Source organism: Anarhichas minor, unplaced genomic scaffold (genome assembly GCF_050575085.1).
Source record: "Anarhichas minor isolate MPS153535 unplaced genomic scaffold, ASM5057508v1 ptg000012l, whole genome shotgun sequence".
NCBI lineage: Eukaryota > Metazoa > Chordata > Actinopteri > Perciformes > Anarhichadidae > Anarhichas > Anarhichas minor.
Genome location: NW_027466458.1, coordinates 9,307,859 through 9,329,360, shown reverse-complemented (window position 1 = coordinate 9,329,360; position 21,502 = coordinate 9,307,859). Strand labels below are relative to the sequence as shown.

General features: G+C 41.7%; 3 protein-coding genes and 1 long non-coding RNA gene across 5 annotated transcripts in view; 2 read left to right on the top strand and 2 right to left on the bottom strand.

Moving 5' to 3' along the window:
• Positions 1–2,834, bottom strand: part of LOC142948572 (prostaglandin D2 receptor 2-like) — a 12,332-nt gene extending 9,498 nt beyond the window's left edge. Inside the window, exon 1 of the mRNA XM_076090688.1 lies at positions 23–2,834. The gene's annotated coding sequence lies outside the window, so the exon portion shown is untranslated. The remainder of the gene's footprint in view (positions 1–22) is intronic.
• The window catches only part of LOC142948573 (von Willebrand factor A domain-containing protein 7-like), a 9,416-nt gene extending 2,851 nt beyond the window's left edge, over positions 1–6,565 (top strand). The window contains exons 6-17 of the mRNA XM_076090689.1: positions 306–492; positions 626–795; positions 1,038–1,150; positions 1,275–1,391; positions 1,500–1,673; positions 1,788–1,920; positions 2,067–2,219; positions 3,032–3,124; positions 4,339–4,610; positions 4,777–4,910; positions 5,326–5,485; positions 6,185–6,565. Coding sequence (XP_075946804.1) covers positions 306–492; positions 626–795; positions 1,038–1,150; positions 1,275–1,391; positions 1,500–1,673; positions 1,788–1,920; positions 2,067–2,219; positions 3,032–3,124; positions 4,339–4,610; positions 4,777–4,910; positions 5,326–5,485; positions 6,185–6,565 — 2,087 coding nt within the window. The remainder of the gene's footprint in view (positions 1–305; positions 493–625; positions 796–1,037; positions 1,151–1,274; positions 1,392–1,499; positions 1,674–1,787; positions 1,921–2,066; positions 2,220–3,031; positions 3,125–4,338; positions 4,611–4,776; positions 4,911–5,325; positions 5,486–6,184) is intronic.
• Positions 3,707–18,693, bottom strand: LOC142948575 (uncharacterized). Its single transcript, XR_012953528.1, has 8 exons — positions 17,585–18,693; positions 14,191–14,357; positions 14,019–14,109; positions 11,567–13,896; positions 6,159–11,347; positions 5,332–5,497; positions 4,305–4,924; positions 3,707–3,721 (listed from the first exon to the last, which is right to left on the bottom strand). It is a non-coding gene; the product is annotated as an uncharacterized LOC142948575 (long non-coding RNA).
• Positions 17,586–21,502, top strand: LOC142948571 (uncharacterized). 2 transcript variants are annotated; one of them, XM_076090687.1, is made up of 4 exons: positions 17,586–19,022; positions 19,362–19,486; positions 19,794–19,902; positions 20,165–21,502. In XM_076090687.1, exons 1-4 carry the CDS (start codon positions 18,758–18,760, stop codon positions 21,328–21,330), a joined length of 1,665 nt encoding a protein of 554 aa, XP_075946802.1. In that variant the 5' UTR covers positions 17,586–18,757; the 3' UTR covers positions 21,331–21,502. The 2 variants fall into 2 exon arrangements, with proteins under 2 accessions (XP_075946802.1, XP_075946801.1); XM_076090686.1 differs by having other exon boundaries at positions 17,588–19,022; positions 20,159–21,502.

Below are 21,502 nucleotides of genomic sequence, written 5' to 3'. Positions count from 1 at the left end.
AGCTTTATAGGTATTGGGTTACCTTTGGACAGAGCCAGGGTAGCTGTTTCCTCCTGTCTCCAGGCTCATCTGACATTCAAGATGCCCCAGATGTTATTGGGTTTTAATGACGGATTGAAATCCAGATGCAACTATCATACAGCAGTTATGTACCTGGAGTACAAAACAAATATGATTCAATTCTGCCATGGACTACAGTCTAACCAGAAAAGCACACTTGAGTACATGACAGGCACAAGTCCACTATGAATAGCAATTTGAACCATGTCCCAGTTCAACCGCCTGTCCCTTCTGCTCTTTGCCAGGTAAATGTAGCCATGGCGGGGCAGCTGACCTGACTAGCACAGCAGAACCTCGCGGAGGCATCAGCAAAGATGAGCGACGCTCGGACAACGTGGCCCTCCACAACGCTGCAGTGAATGCAGCCACAGACGCCAGCCTCCAGCTGCTGGAGGACATCCGGTTAGCTGCTGGGGACAATGACTTTCTGAGGTATGACGTTCAGATATCTCCATCTCGAATTGATCTAGACTCTCAAAGTTTTACTTAATGATTTCACCGTCCAGACAGGGGGGTGATTCAGTTTACCTGACCTTTAATTCTCCACTCTCTCTCTTTCTCACAGAATGATGGGGATTGCTCGCTCATCCATCGTGTGTTTTGTTATTGACACCACTGGCAGTATGTCAGATGACATCAAGGAGGCCAGGGAGGTCGTTTACGAAATAATTGACAGCAAAAAAGGAACGCAGGACGAGCCATCCGAGTACATCCTGGTGCCATTCAATGACCCCCGTATGGACTCTTCTACCTTAGTGATTATCTAGAAAATCATTAGTTGTCTTAGACCCCTGGTGGTTTGATAATGCCATGTTATGCAGTATATCTAATGCTTGGCCACATAGTTGTAACACTAGTTAACAATTAGTGTATGATCTTATGTAATGTAGAGATACAAACAGTTACATTAAGTCAAAAATACCTTGAGCCACAGGTTAGTCTTGGCACTTAGCCCCTTCTCTGTGCTATATATGTAGATTTTGGACCTCTGATCAAGACAACAGACTCCGATACGATGAAAAGAGAAATCTCTAAGCTCAGAGCGAGCGGAGGTGGTGATATCCCTGAGATGTGCCTGTCAGGACTTCAGGTACTTATACAATAATCTTTAATAACTTGGGTGGCTGTTGATGTTCCAGATATTTTTCATGAACCCCTTGAATACTGTGGTGATGCAGAAGGAACTGAGAAGGTTGATTGTCTTATTTCTCCAGTTGGCTCTCACCGGTGCTCCTGACTCCTCCCACATCTATGTTTTTACTGATGCTCAAGCCAAAGACATTGCCCTCAAGGCCACTATTGTTTCTCTCATCAGGAGCTCCAAGTCAACGGTAAATACTGACCAACACCTAAAGATGCCCTGTGTTCATTCAGTTTACTTAAGTGAATTTAACTTGAAAGGCTGGGGGTTTAATCTCCACATTTAATGATTTCCACAGGTGTCATTCTTTATGACCGGGCCCAGCAGGAGGAGCCGTCGTTCCCTCCTTGCTAGCTCCTTCGAAGACTACAAGGACCTGGCTTTGGCCTCTGGAGGCCAGGCCATCCAGGTGTCTAAGAGTCAGTTGCCTCAGGCCACAGACGTCATCCTTGACACCTCCACTTCAGCTCTGGTAAAACTACGCAGTTCTAATAGTATATTCTGTACTATCTGAAGCATGTAGCCTTCAGTGGTTGGTACAAAAGTGGCAAATCATCTGGCTCTTCTTTTTTCCCTTCTCTCTCAGGTGACAGTTCTTCAGCGAGCAAGGAACCCTGGGCAGAAGGAGATATTTCCCTTCATGTTGGATGAATCTCTGAAAAATATCACCATCTACATCACAGGGCAATCCATTACTTTCACGCTGACCAACCCTGCAGGTAACAAATCATTTTGATTTGCAGTGTTTGCACCGGTTTAAGACAATGTAAATGCTTGACAATCATTGGGTTTCTTTTTTTGTCCTGCTGAGAATATGATTGTGATACATATTCATGAATAATGAATGAATGACATCAATTTCCAGGTGTGAGCCAGAACCACAATGAGGCCAGCGGTAAACTGGGGACCATACGCACAGTGGGCAATCTGTGGAGAATTCGTCTCCACGCTGACAACAAATCAGGGACCTGGCAGATTAACATAATTTCCAACAAGCCATACACACTTAAAGTCACAGGTCAGATACTCTGTTCATTACACATGCCCTTTCTGTACAGATGTGCTGGTGAAATTAAGTGTTAAGTGCAAGAAGACACTTAATTTGTAGATTAGAGGAATAGTTCAACATTGAGAGATAGACTTATTTGCTTTCTTGCCGAGAGTTAGATGAGACGTTCTACACCGCTCTCATATCTATCTATAAGGCTACAACAAGCAGCTTGTTAGCTTAGCTTAGCATAAAGACTGGAAATGATATGAACAGCTAGCCTGGCTCTGTTCCACAATAGTAACCCTGAGTGTGCAGGGCGACCAGTGAAAACTTTAGGAAGTTACTGCTCGCTATCACAAAATAGTCCTGCTCATCAGGAACAAGTTATGTTTTTTACACTTTACTTTTTGTAAAGATCAAACAAACAAGCTTTTGCTGCCTTTGGACTGAGCTAAGCTAGCTGTTTCGCCCTCTTTCTCGTCTCTGTGCTAAGCTAATCAGATGTTAGCTTCATATTTACTGAACAGACAAAGGATTGATCTTCTCATCCAACATTTGGCAAGAAAGCAAATAAAAGTATTTCCAAAAATGACGAACTATTCCTTTCAGGTAATCTCCCGTATTTGCACTGATCCAGATTGTATTTACTTTCTTTTAATCAGTGAGATATTTCATATTGTTTTCACAAATGTTGGTCCACGGAAACCACAGAAATTAATTCAGCTTCTAATGTCAAAATAATTTAACACAAATTATTACACAGTTGTTGGTCAAACATAATTCTGTTTTTTTTTAATATTATGATCTGTATTTACTGTAAGTCGTGCTTGTGTTTTAAGGCCAGAGTACTATCACCTTTATCTATGACTTTGTGGAGAGCTTCGGGGGACCTCATCCAGGCTACGCAGTACTCAGTGGGCGTCCACAAGCAGGTACAATACATTCAATAGAGCAATGATGGTGTAATTAAGAGTCTCTAGGAACTCTAGGATACTTGCTAGCGAATGTTTATATCTTTTAATGTAATTATATTTTCCAATCTTAAAGATGTCTCATGGGACAATGGGTGGTCTCTGTGCAAGGATAGCATCATCTAGTGGTGAAAAATAAGTGACAAGCTTCTTGTTGCGTAATGGTCTAGCTCAGGCAGGCAGAAAGATCATCTTTAAAGCTCCTATTCCTAATATAATATTATCGACAAAAGATCGCATGACTACTTGTTTGTAAAATAATGAATATTCAGAGATAATAATCACCTGACTCTGCAGTCCCCCTCAGCTCTTTTAGAGTTTTAGCGTCCTTTCTCAAACATAACTAATAACAGAGTGGATGTTGGACTCACATTTGCCAGATGTACAGAAACACGGCTCTGAACAAATGCTAAATCTTGCACTTGCTTTGTGTCTGCTGGGTGTGTATATTAGCAACTGTTTGCTAAAAAGTTTGCCATAACATATGGTGACCAGATTTCCTGGTTTGTCCATGATCGGACCAGTTTCAAGCTGGGTGGCCCGAATCTCCTCAAATATCTGTAAAACACAAAAAAGTCCCAGTTTTCTCCACAATTAAATTAAATTATTACCTAATTCAATATCAAAACATAAACACCTTTTGACAGAAATCAGTAGACTAACGGTTAGCTCTCATGCCAAAGAGAAAGGTTAAGAGCTACAGGGGGCTTACTTCTTTATTCTTAAAGTACCGGGCATCAAAAATCTGCACACACTGCAAGAGTAGCCTACTATTTAGATCACACACGGTGGAAATGTCCATATGAAAAATCATATTCAGACGGCAAAACACATGACGTGCATAAGTGCTTTCATATGCGCATGAACGTTCGGTACACTTAAGGGTCCCGGTTTGAAAATATGGTCACCCTACCGTAACAACTTTATAAGGTGAGAACATGTCTGATTACAGCCGGGGTCCACTGCAAGAAGAAATCCATTATTGCTTAAAATAAGACTTATCTGAACATTTTAGGCCCAATCAAACATGATTGTTTGATGATTATGAAGCATCCTTCCAGCCCCCATTCCCCAAAACATCTAATGTTTTGGGGAATGGGGAATCTATGAAAATGAATGTTCCTCATGTTTTTGTCCCTACCTTACATCTGAACTTCTGTCTTCTGGAAACCCAGGCCAGCCGGCCACTCTGATGCTCTCAGTAATGGGTAGGAAAGGTCCGTCCTCGATGACCATTGGAGATGTTGCCCTAGTAACTGTGTCTGGTCCTGAGACTGTTAGAAATAGCACAACAAGTGACATGGGCAACGGAGACATTCTGGTGACTGTTGACGGTGTCCCTGAGGGGGAGTTTGTGGTCATCCTTAAAGGAACTGACAAAGTGTCAGGCAGTGAATTTCAGAGACAGTCTACCACCCAGATGTCCATCTCTAAAGTGAACATCAAGGTTGGTTTCTTCGCTTCCTGTTCATATCCTGTGTACACACTCAAGCAGGTTTTGTTTTATTTAAACTAAGATGAATGAATATAAACACTTTTGTAGTATGTAAGAACAATTTCACTCTTCTTTACCTGTTTTGTTTTTTATTCTTTCACTTCCATTTTACATTTAGGCTGTGGTGGACAGCAGTATGGAGCCAGGAAAAACCTTCTATCTCCCCTTCAGTGTCATGACCAAGGGCTCTGGTGGTCAATACTCCATCAGCGCCAGAAACGACAAAAGCTTCCCCATGTCCAACCCAGCCAGGTGAGGAGAAGCACCTAAGAAATATTCGTCTGTTAAATATCCTTATTGGTACTGACACATCTCTAAATGTACCCAGTCCTGCTGCCTGAAGCTTGGGGCAAAGTTACATCCGAGTGGAGTACCTTTGTGCAACCCCACCCACTAGTTGGAGTGAAGGCCACAGTCAGGCTTAAGGCAGCAGTATGCTCTGTTACAACTGCTCAGATTAGGGGGCACCGTGTCCAACTATTTCTGCAATTTTCCGGAATCAATGATCCGACATCTACACCCCATTCACATTGTGACTGGTCATTTGTGTGGAGGTTAAAAGTAAGCTGAGTCTGAACTTCCTCTAGCGTGGATTTAAACTTTTAATAGTATTCACAGTAATAGCTCCTTTAATCACAAAGTGTATTTTTCTGTCTTCTCTCGACAGTCTCACCTTGACAACTGGACAATATGCTAATTCTACTATAACCATCACGCCACCTGCCGACACACCATCAGGCACTGACGTCACTCTGACTCTGGAAGCCAAGTTGTCCAGTGGTGTTGACTCCAACTACGTCGTTTTGAGATTCTCTGTTGTTAACAAGGTAATCAGACACCTGTTGGATTACACAGATGGAAACAGTGAAATAAACTAGTGAAGAGAGTGCTGCAGGATTGAGTGCAGAAACCCAGGAATGAGTCAGCATTATCCATCTTCTGGTTCCCTTTCTTGTTTTGAATGGATTTTTGGATAGATGCCTGGAATAAGTTCTGTGGTTAATACAGTTTAAGATTTTTTTTATAAGTTTTGTTTTACCATTTAAATACGTCAGTAAATACCCGACTCGTGAACTTTGAAGCTTTTACGCGGCATAAAAAGGCGGTTACTAACAATTGGCTAAACGAGAGTTCAAAAGGTCATCAAACTGACCACCAGTCTGCCTTTAGCTTCGTGGTGGTGACGTGAAGTCATGCGACCATGGTCTGCTGTTCCTTTGTGAAGATTACTGAATTAGACGTGTAAGTATCATAAACATATGTTTGCCACCGAGTTTATTTTCTGCAATAATCCAAAAACCAATGGAAAAATCCCATTGTTGAGGGAACCAACCTTCCAGGTTGGCCTACAAAAATACATCATCACCGCAGCACTCTATTACAATGTTTTTGAACATAGAGCCACAAAGATGGCTTTTACAGATGCACTTCTTCAAAAGGTATACAATTATTCACCATATCTGGCTTGACCGTTGCTGTGATTCATGAATTAAATAATACCTTTCGTTTTCCTCTTCTCGGTCCAGATTACAGATTTTGTTCCGCCCTTGTGTGAAGTGGTTCACGTGCTGGCTGATGATTGCCCTCAAGATGTGTCTCAGTGTGAACCTTTCCAGTGGGAGCTGGCGGCCACCCTTACAGACGGAAATGGTACCGGAATTGAGAGCGTTTCCCTGCGCCAGGGCAGTGGAAACTTCACAACCACTTTTCTGAGTGATCCCATCATTCAGGCCAACTACACAGCATCCTGCTGCTCGCAGATCGTTGAGTTTATAGCTGTAGATAAAGTTGGAAATGTGGGCAAGTGCTATCACTCCATTGTACGCTCTGCAGGCCCTCCTGCCTTAACTGTGTCGCTGCCACTGTGGTTGTGCCTGCTGGTATCTGCCTTTGTAACAAGGTTTTGAAGGGATTAAGTTAGGTTGACTTTACTCTGCATCAGGTATTGGATAAACCGTTTTATTAAATCGGTTTTAAAAGGTGGTTATCTAATGCTCAGATATCCTGCTTAAATAAAGGTGAGCACCGATAAGCAAACAGATGAATGTATGCTTATGTTTTCAGAGATTTAATATTTCTGATAAAAATAAAGAAAACATTTAGTTGTATAGTTAAATATTTTTCTCGTGTTTGCAATGGGTTAGCTAAAGTTTGAGCATGAAGCAAGACTCATCTTTTAAACGCATATACTGCCAAAACAAACATTTGTCAGTTATCTTTGATGGACAGATTTTTAAGGAATAAGCATTTAATTTGTTGCCCAAAGACAACAAAAGGCTCCCTTTTCAGGGTAACATATTTTTTTGTGTAGTGCATAGTATACAGTTGGCATATGGTGGGTTCTGATATTTTTCCAACAAATCAATAATATTCAAAAGGTAATGGGCAAATGGACCTTCTCTAAATAATACAATATGTTCTGTAACATTCCATTCACCTCCACTGCACTATAATGGGGGCATAAATGTGTTTCATATACCTTTGGGAGAAACAACCATAGTGAATACTCATGTCGGTTGCAACGTGTTCATCATTCTAAATACACATCGCCATGTAAAAATAAAGGCATTTTAATATTAACCTAGAGTGCATTGGATTGTTTTAATTCAACTCATACGATGAGCCCTTCACCAGATGGAATGAGCACAGTACGCCTAAAGGATACGGACACGAAGTGCTTGTGTTAGTTGTTTTGTTCAACACAATAACTGCAGGTTATTATTCTACACGAATATAAAACTAATCACAGCTGTATGGCAAGTATCAAAATTGAAAAAAAAAAAAACTTGCCAAGTATTAGAATAAATGGTGCACTTGCCCTCAAAATAAAGTTATCCTCAACAATGCATTGCGTAAAGAATATTCTTTCATTCATTCGGTTTTCAAATAATATACATTTTCTGAAATGGAAATGTTCTTACTAAAGAAAATGACCAAGTAGACCTACATCGGCAAAAATGATTTCAAACAATAATATAAGTTTCCTGACAAAAGTACACAGAAGGGGATCAGTTTGACGCCTCTACATTTATTACCTCTTTTCTCAAATGACAGGATCAAGAAAATATACATCTCAATAGCACTGAAATAAACGTAAATTCAGAATATTTACAAATTCTTACGTGGTTTGATGTCTAAAACTGTTTAAATGAAGTTAGCGCTTTTAGAAAAAGGAAAGACAAGATGGAAATAGGATTTACCAAAGCAATGACATCGATTCTGTCGCTTGTAATACAGCAGAATGTTAGACACAATGACAATATGAGACTTCTGCTCAGCTCTTTAAACATTAAACATTATTGCACAACCAGTACAATAAATCCTCGTTACCAGAAGTGAAAGGCAATGTCATGAAAAAAATGCAATATAATGAATCGTAATTGCATTCATACGATTTACGTTTTTAGAAGTAAATAACAATACTTACAAATACTTCTTATGCATGTTCCAGCTGTCAGAATGTCACTTTAACGTGGCGAAAGGAGGTGATCTAAACGTTTTTGATAATAGGTATACGCTACCATTTAGAGCTTGGTAGTAAAACAATTCAAGCGATATCACAACAGCAAGAGATTTGAACATATCTGCTGGGGTTATTCTAAAATGATGACAGTAAAACTGTGTCATGCAGATGTTTGCACTATAACCCATATCCAAAACAGCTGTTTCGTGTACATCATAAAGGCTATATTGAGGTTAGTGTCAGATTAACATTTGCATTTCTAAATTACGCAACAAAATCTTTTGATATCACTTGTTCAATCAACAAACTAGAAATGAATGGTTGAAATGCACCATTAGTCTCAAGATCACATTTACTGAGGACATGACTACTTTAGCATGTGTGTATTCTTAACAACCGACCAAAGTTTAAGACATTGTCAGAAATCTTCATTCACGTCTCCAATATGCAATGGGCTTAAAGTGCCATAAAGAAAGAATTAAAAAAATAGATTTGTTCTTTTGATGCACAGCTGTGAGACTTATCACTCCGAGCATGGAGACAATAGGTTTAGCTTAGCATAGCAGAGAAATTGGGAGCAGAGGGAACTGGCAAGCCTGGCTAAGTCCAAGGCCTCCAAAGCTCTTCAACGAACATGTTTTGAATGATTTTTTTAGTATCTGGATGCCTTGTACAATTTAAAAAAAGTTTTACAGGTGCTGCATCCAATCTCCTCCCTGCTCTCGTTCCACACACGGAAGCGTGACATTGATACTAATCTTCTCATCCAACTCTCGGAAAGAAAACAAAAACGCTTATTTCCTAAAATGACAAACTAATCATTCGAGTCTTCATAAAACACAAAAATCGCACATCATGAAAAATAAAATGAAATGAAATTCTCTATTTGCATTACATAGCAAAACAAAAAACAAATCCTCATCAGATTCTTTTCACAAAAAGCAGTCTCACTTTACAAGACTTTAGATCTCTCTCCTTAATTACATTGACATTCTCACTGGAGCAGGGTGGCAGCTTGGATGTCCATCTCTCATAGTACTTTATGTACATTTTTTACATGCTTTTTCAGGTGGCCTGACTGTGTGAAGTTCTTGGGACAGTGGGGGCAGGAATGAGGTTTCTCCCCTGTGTGGATATACTTGTGCCTTTTCAGGTTATTGAAGTCTAAAAATCCTTTCCCACAGAATGGACACCAGTGTCTCTTCTCCCCATTATGCCACCTTAAATGCACATTTAGTTCTACCCTCCTTGCAAATTTCTTTTCACAGAGGTTGCAATGGAATGGTTTCTCTCCTGTGTGCATCCGTATGTGGGCTTCCACATCTCGTTTTGTGAAGAACCCCTTGTTGCAAATCTGGCAGATAAAAGGTTTAAGCTTCCTGTGCACCATCTGGAGGTGTTTGGTGAGGCCGAAACGGTAGACAAAGCCCTTCCCGCACTGCTGACATATATGGATCCTACCATTGCGGTGCACCCTGCCATGCCGTTTAAGACCTTTTGAGTCTGGGAACCTCTTCCCACAGAGCGTGCACGAGAAAGGTCGCCGACCTGCGTGGAGACTAACATGGCTTTCCAGGGCAGCAACGCTGCTGAGGACACGGCCGCACTCGCCACACTGGTTCTTAAGCAGTCTCCTACCAATGACTGATAAAGGCTGTAATGGTGATACAACAGGTGGTGCTGAGACAGGTATAGGGAGGAGAGAAACACTGGCGGGGAAAACGAATGCATGATCGTGCAATCTAAGTGATAACGGCGGCTCTTTCTTTCCCCCTGCCATGGGTGCTTTACTGGCTGAAATTCTAGGAGGAGTCCACACCGCTTTAGCTGTACATTTCCTCACAGCCTCACAGCTCTCTGCTAACTGGCCTGGTTTTGCTCCATTCAGCAATTTTGATTGACTAGAATTTGTCAATTTAGCTATTGTTTTGGCTTTTGCCAACTTCTTAGCATCCACCACTATTAATTTCTGTTTAGGACCAATACCATCTTGAATTAATCTGGGTTTCTTAGCAGGAGTGGACTCCCTTGTCTTTCTAGGACTGACACAATCTTTAGCCAATTTAGGCCACCTAACACTTGAGGAACCCGTTTCACTCTCAGTGTTTTTATTGCTAGCACTGTCTGTAGTTATGCTATACCTAGGACTGAAGGAATTGGATTCACTTTTATTCATCTTACTGCTAGAACCATTTTTAGGTAAGGTACACCTCCTACGGCAAAAAGAAGATGATTCATCAACAGACACTTTAGTTGTAGTACCATTTTTACTTAAACTTGACATCTTTTGACGCACAGATTTAGCTTTTTTAGGAATAGCACCATCTCTACTCAAACTAGTCCTCTTAGGACTCAAAGAAATGTTTTTGGTATTTTTAGAGCTAGCCCTCCGAGGACTCACAGAAGTGGACTTTGTCTTTTTAGGGTTTGCACTTTCTTTAATTGAGCTAGACATCCTAGGACTCACAGAAGTGGACTTTGTCTTTTTAGGGCTTGCACATTCTTTAATTGAGATAGACCTAGGACTTACAGAAGTGGACTTTGTCTTTTTAGGGCTTGCACGTTCTTTAATTGAGCTAGACCTCCTAGGACTCACTGAAGTGGACTTTGTCTTTTTAGGGCTTGCACGTTCTTTAATTGAGCTAGACCTCCTAGGACTTACAGAAGTGGACTTTGTCTTTTTAGGGCTAGCACTCTCTTCCATTGCTGTAGACCCCCTACGACTCACAGAAGTGGAATTTTTAGTTTTGGAGCCTACACTATGTACACCTGAACTAGACTTCCTGGGAGTCACAGGAGCAGATTTTCTAGCAGCCTTAAACCTTCTAGAACTGATAAAAGACGGTTCACTAACATTCTTCTTCGGTCCAACATCCGCTTCACGTAGTCCAGATCTCCTAGGACTAACAGCAGTGGGGTCATTAGTTGTCTTTTTAGGAAATGCAACATCTTCAACTGCTCCTGGGTCTTTTGGGCTGATGGGTATAGGTTCTCTAGTTGTGTCTTTATTTTTTGGACTTACATTCTCAAGCCTACTTTTTTTAGGGTTTACAGTGGGGGTCTCTGTTGCTGTGCATGGTTCTGAATTAGTTTCAGTTCTTCTAGCTTGCAAGCGAGTTTTGAGATGACTTCGGAGTTGGGCTACAAGGGATTTTTTTTGTAACCTTTTCTTTTCACTGGTGCTGGTCTCTGCAGCTATGGCCTTTACCGAGTCGTCAGAGGAGACCTATAACAAAAAGCATCATGACAAATTATCCTTGAATATCTATACCATCAATGAGTTTATGATTAAATTAAATGAAAACTAGAGCACAACATTGTTTATAGTCAAAAAATAGTTAAAGAATATTGCATGGTTCGTTTTTCCAATATTGGGCAGCCCTAGTGTAAATAATAGTGCAATTATATTTCTTAACAGACTGAGAAATGTTGACTACTATATTACCTGTTTTGGTTCTTCCGGTACAGGTGTCACTGCCAGCTGCGCCAGGAACTGGGCTTTAGACATTTGCAAATGAGGATCAGATGTGTCCTTGGTGGTGATGGGGGTTAGATGTATTAGGGCAGCCGATTCTTCCTCTTCCATAGGTGGGTCATTAGATGATGCAAAATCTTGCACTGCAATGCTGATTATCTCCTCATCAGAATTATAAGTAGGTTCACCCGCTGTACCCTTTAGAGCTGGTTGTTCAGTCTTGTTGATGACTTTTGGAGAGTTCTCAATGACTGGTGTCGACACCTTGGATGGTGTAGATGGCCTGCTGTCAGGAGAGTCTTCTTCCAAAATGACGCAGTTTTCACAGGATAACGATGCCTTCTCTTGAATGTCATTTGGCTCTTCTGACATCTGAGAGGTATTTACAAGCAACACAACAGAACTTTCTTTTAAACTGGGACAAATGTCAGTGGATAACACAAGCTTCTCTGATGGCCGTGTTGATATGACAACAGATGAAGGTTTCTCTTGTGTGGTATCTTCTTTCAAAATGGATTGACTTTCAGGAGATCCATCTGTAGGCAGTCTTGAGACTAAGACTGCTTCTTTGGCCGATACTGGAAATGGGAGCCTGGTTAATCTGACCACAGCAGAGAGTTTTTGGTTTACAGTCGGTGGTACAACTGGAGACACAGAGGTTGGCACTAGCCTAACTGACATGTTTGAACTGGAACAGGTTTCTGGAGATGCATTTACCGGTTCAGAAACAGAGGCAGTTTGTTTGGGAACGTTGTACAATGTTTTATACTTCTTTTGAGACGATATTGCGGCTACTTCATCTAAAACTGTTTGTGTATCCACAGAAATGCTTAACTCCTGCGATGAAGGCGATGACACCATAACAGCAGCTGATTTTGTGGACTCTTGCGTGGCTGTTGGAACAATTGTCTGTGACTGACGTTTACTTGATGCCACAGCTGACGCCTGTCTCGGAACTATAATTGTTATTTTTGGACGTGGTAAAGTCTCTGACTGCAGGTCAGTCAAGGTGGTGGTTGACTGTGACGGGACAACAGGAAGCGATTTCCTGGACGTAATGTGTGTTGTTTTTGGAGGAACAGAGGAAAGTGGAGGTGTTTTGAGAAGTTCACTATTTTTCTGTGCAGCAACAACTGTTGACACAACAGTAGGAAGCTGGGTTGGTGACAGTGCTTCTATTTTACGGCGTATTAATGAGGATACTGAACCTGGCATGAAAACTATTTTATAAGGTACCGCCTTAACAGGTTTGCTGGGTGCTACCGACGTTATCAGAGGACGGGGGGGAAGGTGCTGCTGCAGTGACCGTACACTTGTTGGAACTGCAGCAGTTAATGATGTCGTATTGGTTGGAGTGACTGTATGCTGTTGTTTTGGCAGGACAACCTTGATGTGGGCCTGAGCTTCATTAGTTACGGTGGCATCTGATGTCACAGGAGCGCTACCAAGTTTCTCTTTTGTAAATTGTGCAGGCTCTGCTGGGATCTCGTCCACGGTCTCTAAAGTACCCACACACTGGGTTTGAGGTGGTGCTGCCATTCGTTGAGAAGATGTCACTGTATCTTCAGCTGTTGACTGATTCATGGCTTCAACTAATAGTATTGCATCCTGAAGAGTAACAGAGCTGCGGCGTTCTCTGGGCTGAACATTTGGAGTGTTTAGTGTTTCATTTGCAGATGAAACGTCAGTGAATGGACCCTTAATGGCCCCTTTTTCCATTTCCGTGGAAGGTTGTTGAGATTCAGATGGTTTTTCCTTTTTAGAGGAACATATTTTACTTAAAGATGCTTCTGAAACAGTGAGAGAACCAATTTCTTTCACTGGACGCTGCAGATGTTTAGCTTTCTTTGGTGGCCGTCCTCTTCTACGTTGTACTGACAACTCAGGCTGGCGACTAGCCTCACTTTGTGTCACACTACTTTTTAATTCTTCACACGTTTTTCCTTTCTTGAGCGGTGTAGGCTGTGACAGCTGTTGTTCTGTAGATTCCACATCTGCATGTTGCTGAGCGTCAGCCTGTTCACTTACTGACACTTCAATCTCTCTTTGACATTGTTGGTGTTTCACCAATGGTTGCTCTTTTTCAAGGGATTCAACCTCTGATTGATGCTGAGCAACTACCAATGGGAGTTTTTCCTTCTCACTGACTTCCATGTTGTCTTTTATTGCAGCGAGTGAGAGGACTTGTGAATGCTCTAATTCAGAAGATTGGTTCTGAGCTCCTTGTAAACCGCTATCCATTCCCAAATAGGGCAACTCCAAGATCCCTTCATTTTCAGTTGCAGAGGCCTGTGGTGAACCTAGGCACAGCAGTGAGAAAGACATGTCATAGGAAACAAGAGTAACAAACCTTACCAAATTTTGTAAATCTTGCCTATGATCAAACTTTAGTTGGGAAAATAAGTCTCTTTTAATTCCTCACCTGCTTTTTCACTCAAGACTTGCCCACAGACAAGGGCTTCATCTTCCTCTTGCTTCAGGACAGACTGCTGAGAAGAATCATCATAAGAGTCCTGCAAAGGGACGAGAAAAAGTTAATTTTCATAGACATAAATGGGAAAATAGGTTTGTTGATTGTGAAGATACACACCCACCTCCTGTTTGACAAGTATAAAGGTCATTTGAGTAGTTCCCTCTCCATAGGTGTGGTCCTGCAAACTGTACTCCATCTGCTCATAACTGCATTCTTGCTCTTGGTTTTGCAATGATGAGTGCAGCGGTTGACATTGCTCCACCAGCGTTGTGCGGAGAGGAACAAGGTCTGTAAACAAGCATACAAAAACTGGTGATTTTTAAGAATACAGTCCTGAATCTTTATAAAAATAAAAAAGGGTTATAACTCTGTTAATAAATGTGTTTGGTCCGACTCAAGGTAAATACATAGAAAAGAAGCGTGCTAATATACAAAGAACTAGCTTGCATGATCTTCTCTGACAGCTCAAATATTGAGTAGACTGATGAAACAAGGGCCAGGTGCCAGACATACATACAAAATAAAACATGAATTCATTATTTCACACAAAAATGTTACTAATAAAAACAGAGTGCGGTAAGATGGTATGTATAATAGGGGTGTCACGACTTTTTTTCCTGACCAATAGCCGACCCCTCGTTAACAGATCATTAACCGTTACCCAACCAGATAAGTGCCTTGATGCAGGGGTGCTGCGGCTGAAGTGCTAACAAGCTGCAGATTTGTATCCATTTTGACGGACAAACTCATAATTAAAAGGACAATTTAAAATTAAATTCTCTTGGTTTGGTGATGGATCAATGTAGCCGGGAATTAGCTTTGATAATCGCATCTCAACCATCTCAATGATGGGCGACTTTTTACCCCGCTTTGGCCGATCAGAACAGCTACAACAGCTCTGAATTGCTGATGTAGTCGGACAACACAACGTAAGAACCACTTGAGTGTAGGGCTGGGCGGTATGACCAAAAATGCATATCACGGTATTTTGTAAGATTCTGGCGGTTTCACGGTATTTTTTTTTCTGCGTTAAAGCATTAATTAATTAGCGCCGAAAAGAACCGGCCAGCGAGCGGTGAACAGCTGTTTGTGTGGCGTGTCTTCCGTTCCGTCACTTCCTGTTTCCTTCACCTACATTCCCCTGGGTCCTAAGCCCCTCCATGTACCGCTTCTTATCACGTCTATGTACTAACGTACATTTATAACAAATACCACACATATTACAGTAATCAGCGTTGCATATGTGTCTGACCAAAATACCTTTTGTTGTTCAGTCTTTGTTCATCCTGCATCGCTCTTTTCTGTTCTTTAATGTAACGTTACTGGAGCGACAGAGCCTGTCCCAGCTGTTAGCAGACTGTTGTTAGCGAGCTTTACCCAGCATGCAGTTCCGCGGGATTTTTTTTTATAAATGTACAATTATTAGTGTTACAGATTGTTTATGTGTCACAAACTGTTGTGTCGTGGTGTTTTGTTGTTAAAGAGCGTTAGTTGTGGGTTGTTAATTGTTGTTATAAAGTTATAACCATGACTAGGGGTCCCTCTCAATACACTTAAGACAACTAGCTCCGTCCGTAGCGCGCTCAGCGGTGAACAATATATTTTGCTGCCTGTTGAAGAGCGACAGAAGTTGTTTCGGCTGTGCACCGGTATGACGGGATATGAAAAATTCATATCATACGGGAAATTGAAACCGGTATACTGGTTGAACCGGTATACCGCCCAGCCCTAATTCAGTGCATGTATTCCTCCCTCGATTAAGGGGACTATTGCAACTCAATGTGGCTAGTTGGCAGTGGCTTTCATTTCAAAGATACACATCAGTACATACGCTTGGTCAATACACGAACACAAGCCTGGGGTCTCATTGATAAAACAGTGTGTAGGACCCACACTAAATGTTTGCGTATGTTCAAAGGAGGAAATATATACGTTCGGCAAAAAATATTCAGATTTATAAAACCTTGCGTACGCAGCCAGTGCGCAGTATCCTTTTATAAATCCCAAACCAACCTGTAGATGTGCGCAGTTGGTTCAGCCTTCCATCTCGCCCTCTACACTCCCACATTCAACCATAAATGGTCAATGCAAAGCACCGTATGAATGTTGATGCATAGAAATGAGCTGCTGATCAGTGGGTCTTTACGGAGAACCACGGAGACTACCGAGAGGAAGAACACTCGTTATCACTCAACTCTTCCATTGACACAGTCCAAACAGTGCCAGAGAATCTATTGTGCAAAGTAACACATCACAAGTCTCACCGTAGTATTTATGTTTTCAGCAATCAGACTGATTGCTTACAAAATAATCGTGACAATCGGTGGTATCCACCACCCTGGGTAATTAATTAATTTTTTATATATATATATATATATATATATATATATATATATATATATATATATATATATATATATATATATATATATATATATTCTTGCATCTGTCCCAATGGATTAAACCATAAATGAATCAATAAAGTCGTGTTCACTGCAGCGATTTTACTCTCAGACACTTTATGAAAACCAAGACTGCACTCGGGGATATGTGCACAGTATTAAACGATTATTGCTCTTTTCTGCATTTCTTTAACGCTAGTTGACACTATTTTACAGCCGATGATAATTCCATAGTGTCGGTAGTTCGGTCTTTCCTCTGCGCTCCTGGGTGCAAACCGCGCTGATTAAATATTAAACAAAATTTGATTTGAGGTTTGAGTTGGTTTATATTTTTTACAAATGAAACGTGCTTACAGTAATGGCTCACTAGCACAAATAACACTGCTTTTAGTCCCCCCCCCACACAATATATTGCTTCTTTAGAATGAGTGAGGACATCATAAGACACAATACTAGCCTGACTGTGTAACACACTGTACACACACCTGCCCATAGAAATAAGTAGCCTATCAAAACACAAACACCTCATTCCCCACGAACGAGATGCTACAAACTGAAACAAGTTGCATTGTCTTTACACAAAAAGCTACATTGTATGATCGAACCCCGCTACAACACAAATTAATTTGACATAGCATTCTTTAAAATGTGTCATGCTTCTTCCATTAATATATTCCTAAATATTGATCACATATTTAAATTTTAGATGACTTCACTCCATTTTAACACGAAATGGATGTGAAATTAGTCATGAATCTAAAGCATACAATTAAAATAAGAAGTCAATGTGGTATTGTAGAGTTGATGCTGTTTGTGAAGGGTTCAGTACTGTACAGAACCATTACGACCCTAACCCAATAGTGTGGTTAGAACACACTGTCCGAAGCTGCTAGCCAAGATAGCATTGTATGGTTTCCCTCCTATTTCTGATCCCACGCTCGATCAAGCTAAGCCGCGCTAACCTCACCGCCACATCAGTAGTTATCAGCTGCTATATGTATCCCGTATGACACGAATATACTGCGCGTTTGCGATAAAACATCACATAGTATTATCAGACCATTAACGTCGCATTGTTTGAGACGAACAGGCTTGTTGGGTTGCACAACTCACCACATTGAACAGCTCGGTCACGTTTCTCAGAGCCGTCGCTAGGCCCGTGGAGAGGATCCCTCTCTCTGCTGTGAACAGTAGGTTGGTTTCTCGCATTCTCAAAATGGCTACATCTTATTTTGAGGTCCTCGTTCTCCTTCTTCACCCGAGATATTTCTGCCTTCAGCTCGTCGACCATAGTTTCGAAAAGTTTCGTGGTCTCCGCGATTGCGCTCTTGAGCATACTCTCCATGACAGAGGAGTACTTTGTCTGAAAATCGTCCGCCGACATTTTGGTATGATTTACCGTTCGTCTGAGTTTAGGTATGAGTCCACTTTTACGAGTACATTTACTGTGTCGTTATTAAAAAAACATGGCTTTAGGAGCTAACTCAACATGGCTCCTTCCCGTCGTGGCCAGCGGTCTCTCTGCTTTGTGTGACGCACTTCGACGGAAGGAGGGAGTTGAGCACATATCCGGTGATCCACATAAATGCCAAACTGTTTGTTTTATATATAACTAAATCAATTGGAAAGATAACAATAAACTGCTACATGTATGAGATATTGATTACTATTAACGCTCTATGTGCAATTATTGACCAGGAAGCGTCATTCTTTAACAGACACCCATGCAGCTGAAACGCTTAAGATTGTCCCAACTCACGACCCGTATGTTAGATCTCGGAAGTACGGTTGTTTGCGGAATCAACAGGAAATGAAAGCCCAACGGCATTTTGTAACGTTGGATTACAGCTAAGAAATTAAATTGTTTTTTTGCTACCAAACCCACCTTAGACTAAACATAAATTATATGATGGTTAACGGTGGTTCTTTTAAGTTTCAGATAAGTGCGCATCGCATGGGTCGGAATCTAGCTTTATCTAACTAGCATTCACAACTAGTGCAGCAAGCTAGTTAAGCTAATGTTGACATTACAAGCAAGTCTACAGTTTGATTAACTTCGCGTTTGGTGTGGTGGAAGTAACCACACGGTCATCGTGGACCAACCAAAATACGCGTACGGCTTGTTAACCGTTACCTGGACTGAAAACCGAGTTAAAGACAGAACTTAAAGAGACCGACGTTAGCTGTGCCCGACCACTGCCACTCCGCTGCAGTCTTTGCCAGTCGGAAGTTGCTGCTTTTCAGTGCACTGAAATTAAAGGACTGTTGTCACACATCATTGGCACAATGGCCGACACAATAGTCACGTTTCAGTCCCAGCTTTCTGGTGTCATGGAGACGGTTTTCAAAGCTGCCATGTATGAGATCACGCGGCTGGTGGAGGACAGTTTTGTGGAAGAGGTAACGAGGTGCAGGGAGCAGGTCGAGTCCCTGAAGAGGCGACTGAAGTGGTCGGAGAGTCGCCGTAAAGACAGAGAGGGAGACAGGAGGGGACGATGCCTCGACTGCGGAAGAGTCGGGGTGTCCGGTGAGGACAATCTGTGTGCGACAGGTGAGTCTGCTGTTACTAATAGATACTCAGCCACTATTAATTACCAACATTGATTTTGTCACATGGGGGACTAAACTTGACTACATACATGAGCTCTTTTGGAGTTGAATTATTTTAAAAATTATAGCTGATTAAGTGATCATACATGTAAAAGAAAGTAGACGTTTTATTCACACTCTTCATTCTGATCAACTGTGCCTCCAGTACCAGCAGGCACAGGTTCTGTAAATCAATCATGCTGCATTAAACTGGCCACTTGAGGGCAGAGACAAACAGCTGTAAACACAACATTGACATATTATCATATAAAAAATATGTTTTCCCTATCTTCCGCTGCAGAGAGAAGTCTGAAACAGGAGAGTCTGTTGCCAGAAGAGATAAATAGCTCCCGAAGCACTGAAGGAGGGACACCTAGTCACGAAGAGACGAGACCAGAGGCCCACAGTGCAATGGCAGCACCACAGGTAGAGGGCAGCTTGTTGCACTCTTTTAGCTTCAATAAATTGGATTGAAATGCTAAAAATGTGTTTTTGTTTTAAGGTTTGTAAGCACAGTCAATGGAAATGTTATTGTTGTACATTTCTCAGGACTTAAGTAATATAGTTTAAAACCTCTGTTATATTTTTCAATATTTCCTTTTTTTGTGTAACTTAAATGCTGGAGAGTTCAATTTGACCTGCCTGTTAAACTGCTGCCACGCTTCTGGTTTATCTTAAGGGGAGTAGAGTTAAAACCTGTTGTATAAATGTCGTCTTTGTACTTGTCTGCCAGTCTCCAGGTGTACGGGGTGAAAAGCTGAGTAGGCTGCTGAAAGAGGAAGCCCTTCAGATCACACCGGAAACTAATGAGTCCCAAGAGAGATGGGGAGTCAATTTGGATGGTTGGTGTCTTTATATATGCACACATTCAGCAAAGCTATTTTTAAGCATATTAATATCATATTGATTTTCAATCACATAACATGAGTATGTAGTCATTTCTACAGCACTGGTTTAAAGGAAAATTGTACACCAGATGATGGAATTCCTAAATACTTGCTCCAAAGTCATTATTTTCAGTGTTCATATGGTAATTGTGTCATTGTAGTCCCTGTACCCAGAACTGTTGGAACATCTTTTTCTCCTCTCATTGATCAGAAACAGAGGCATCAGGTCTGCCGGGGCCCAGTAAACGTTTCAGTGACCAGAAGATCCCAAAGAGTCATCTGAGCTGGGGAGCTGGCTATGACCAGAGGCCAGAACCAGGCCAAGATGGACACTCAGGTGACCCATCTGAACCACTTTTCCAGAGCAGGTATGGTATGGAAGAATTAGGTGGCTTTGGCAAGACTGGCTATGGAGACTCCAATATGATAGACATGGGTAACTTGGATGGGTTACAAGGATCACCATCCCAACTGGGTGAGGATCTGAGCTACATGGGGCACTATGAGGGAGATGTGGAAGCACCAGAAGGAGCCGAGCATCAAGATTACCAAACAGGTGCTGCACGAAATAGAGGGGGCACGGTCGGTTCACCTGCCGGCTCTCCCACAAGGACAAACATTCATGTAAGTGGAGAGCTAAGCTGTTTATTGATCAATGAAGAAGGTTATCTACAGGACCCGAGTATTTTGTACCCTGAACATGTGTCTAGTGATCCAGGCGGCAGGTTGAACTTCAGGGGCCAAGGCATTCGCACTGACCCATCTTTAGACAGCACAGAGGATATGTATAGACCGTCAGATGCATACAGTGATACCTTAAACCTGGGAGAGAGGCTGCAGCATCAGGCCGGAGGAAGAGGAGGAAGGAGACAGACCTGTAACCAGTGCTCCATGTCTTTCCCTGATTCAGCCTCACTAAAGGCCCACAGGCAGACACATAAAGGCACCGGACAAGTGCCACCGTATTCCTGCACCCAATGCGGAAAGACCTTCACTCAAGCCTGTAACCTCAAAGTCCACCAGAGGATCCATTCGGGGCAGGGACTCCACCTCTGCAGCCATTGTGGGAAAGGTTTCCCTTCTTTCTCTGACCTAAAGACACACAAGTGTGGCCAAACAGGTGACAAACCTTACTGCTGCACTGTATGCGGGAACAAGTTCAGTCGCCTCTGGAATCTGAAGTTGCACCGGAGAATTCACACACAGGAAAAACCTCATCGGTGCACCATGTGTGATAAGAGCTTCACACGGGCAGACATATTGAAGGTTCACCATCGTACCCACACGGGGGAAAGACCATACTGCTGCACTGTCTGTGGCCTCAGCTTCAAACGCCTGGATCATCTGAAATCACATCAACGCAAACACATAACGGATCTATAAAGCTAGGGACGTTTTGTGGAGAGAGCGTCAGAAATATTCTGTTTTGGATTTAAAAATGAACGTTTTAAATCGTGATCCTTCAATGTTTATTTTTTCTTCTCTTCAATTCCAAGCCCTTTGTATTAAAAAAAAAAAAAAAAACATTTTGTTTCCATGAAAAATGTCAGACAAA

Coding starts and splice junctions, on each gene's coding strand:
- LOC142948571 (XM_076090686.1), top strand. CDS start 18,758: ATGGCCGACACAATAGTCACGTTTCAGTCCCAGCTTTCTGGTGTCATG. Junction 19,487..19,793: donor GTGCAATGGCAGCACCACAG/GTAGAGGGCAGC, acceptor CTTGTCTGCCAG/TCTCCAGGTGTACGGGGTGA. Junction 19,903..20,158: donor ATGGGGAGTCAATTTGGATG/GTTGGTGTCTTT, acceptor CTCATTGATCAG/AAACAGAGGCATCAGGTCTG.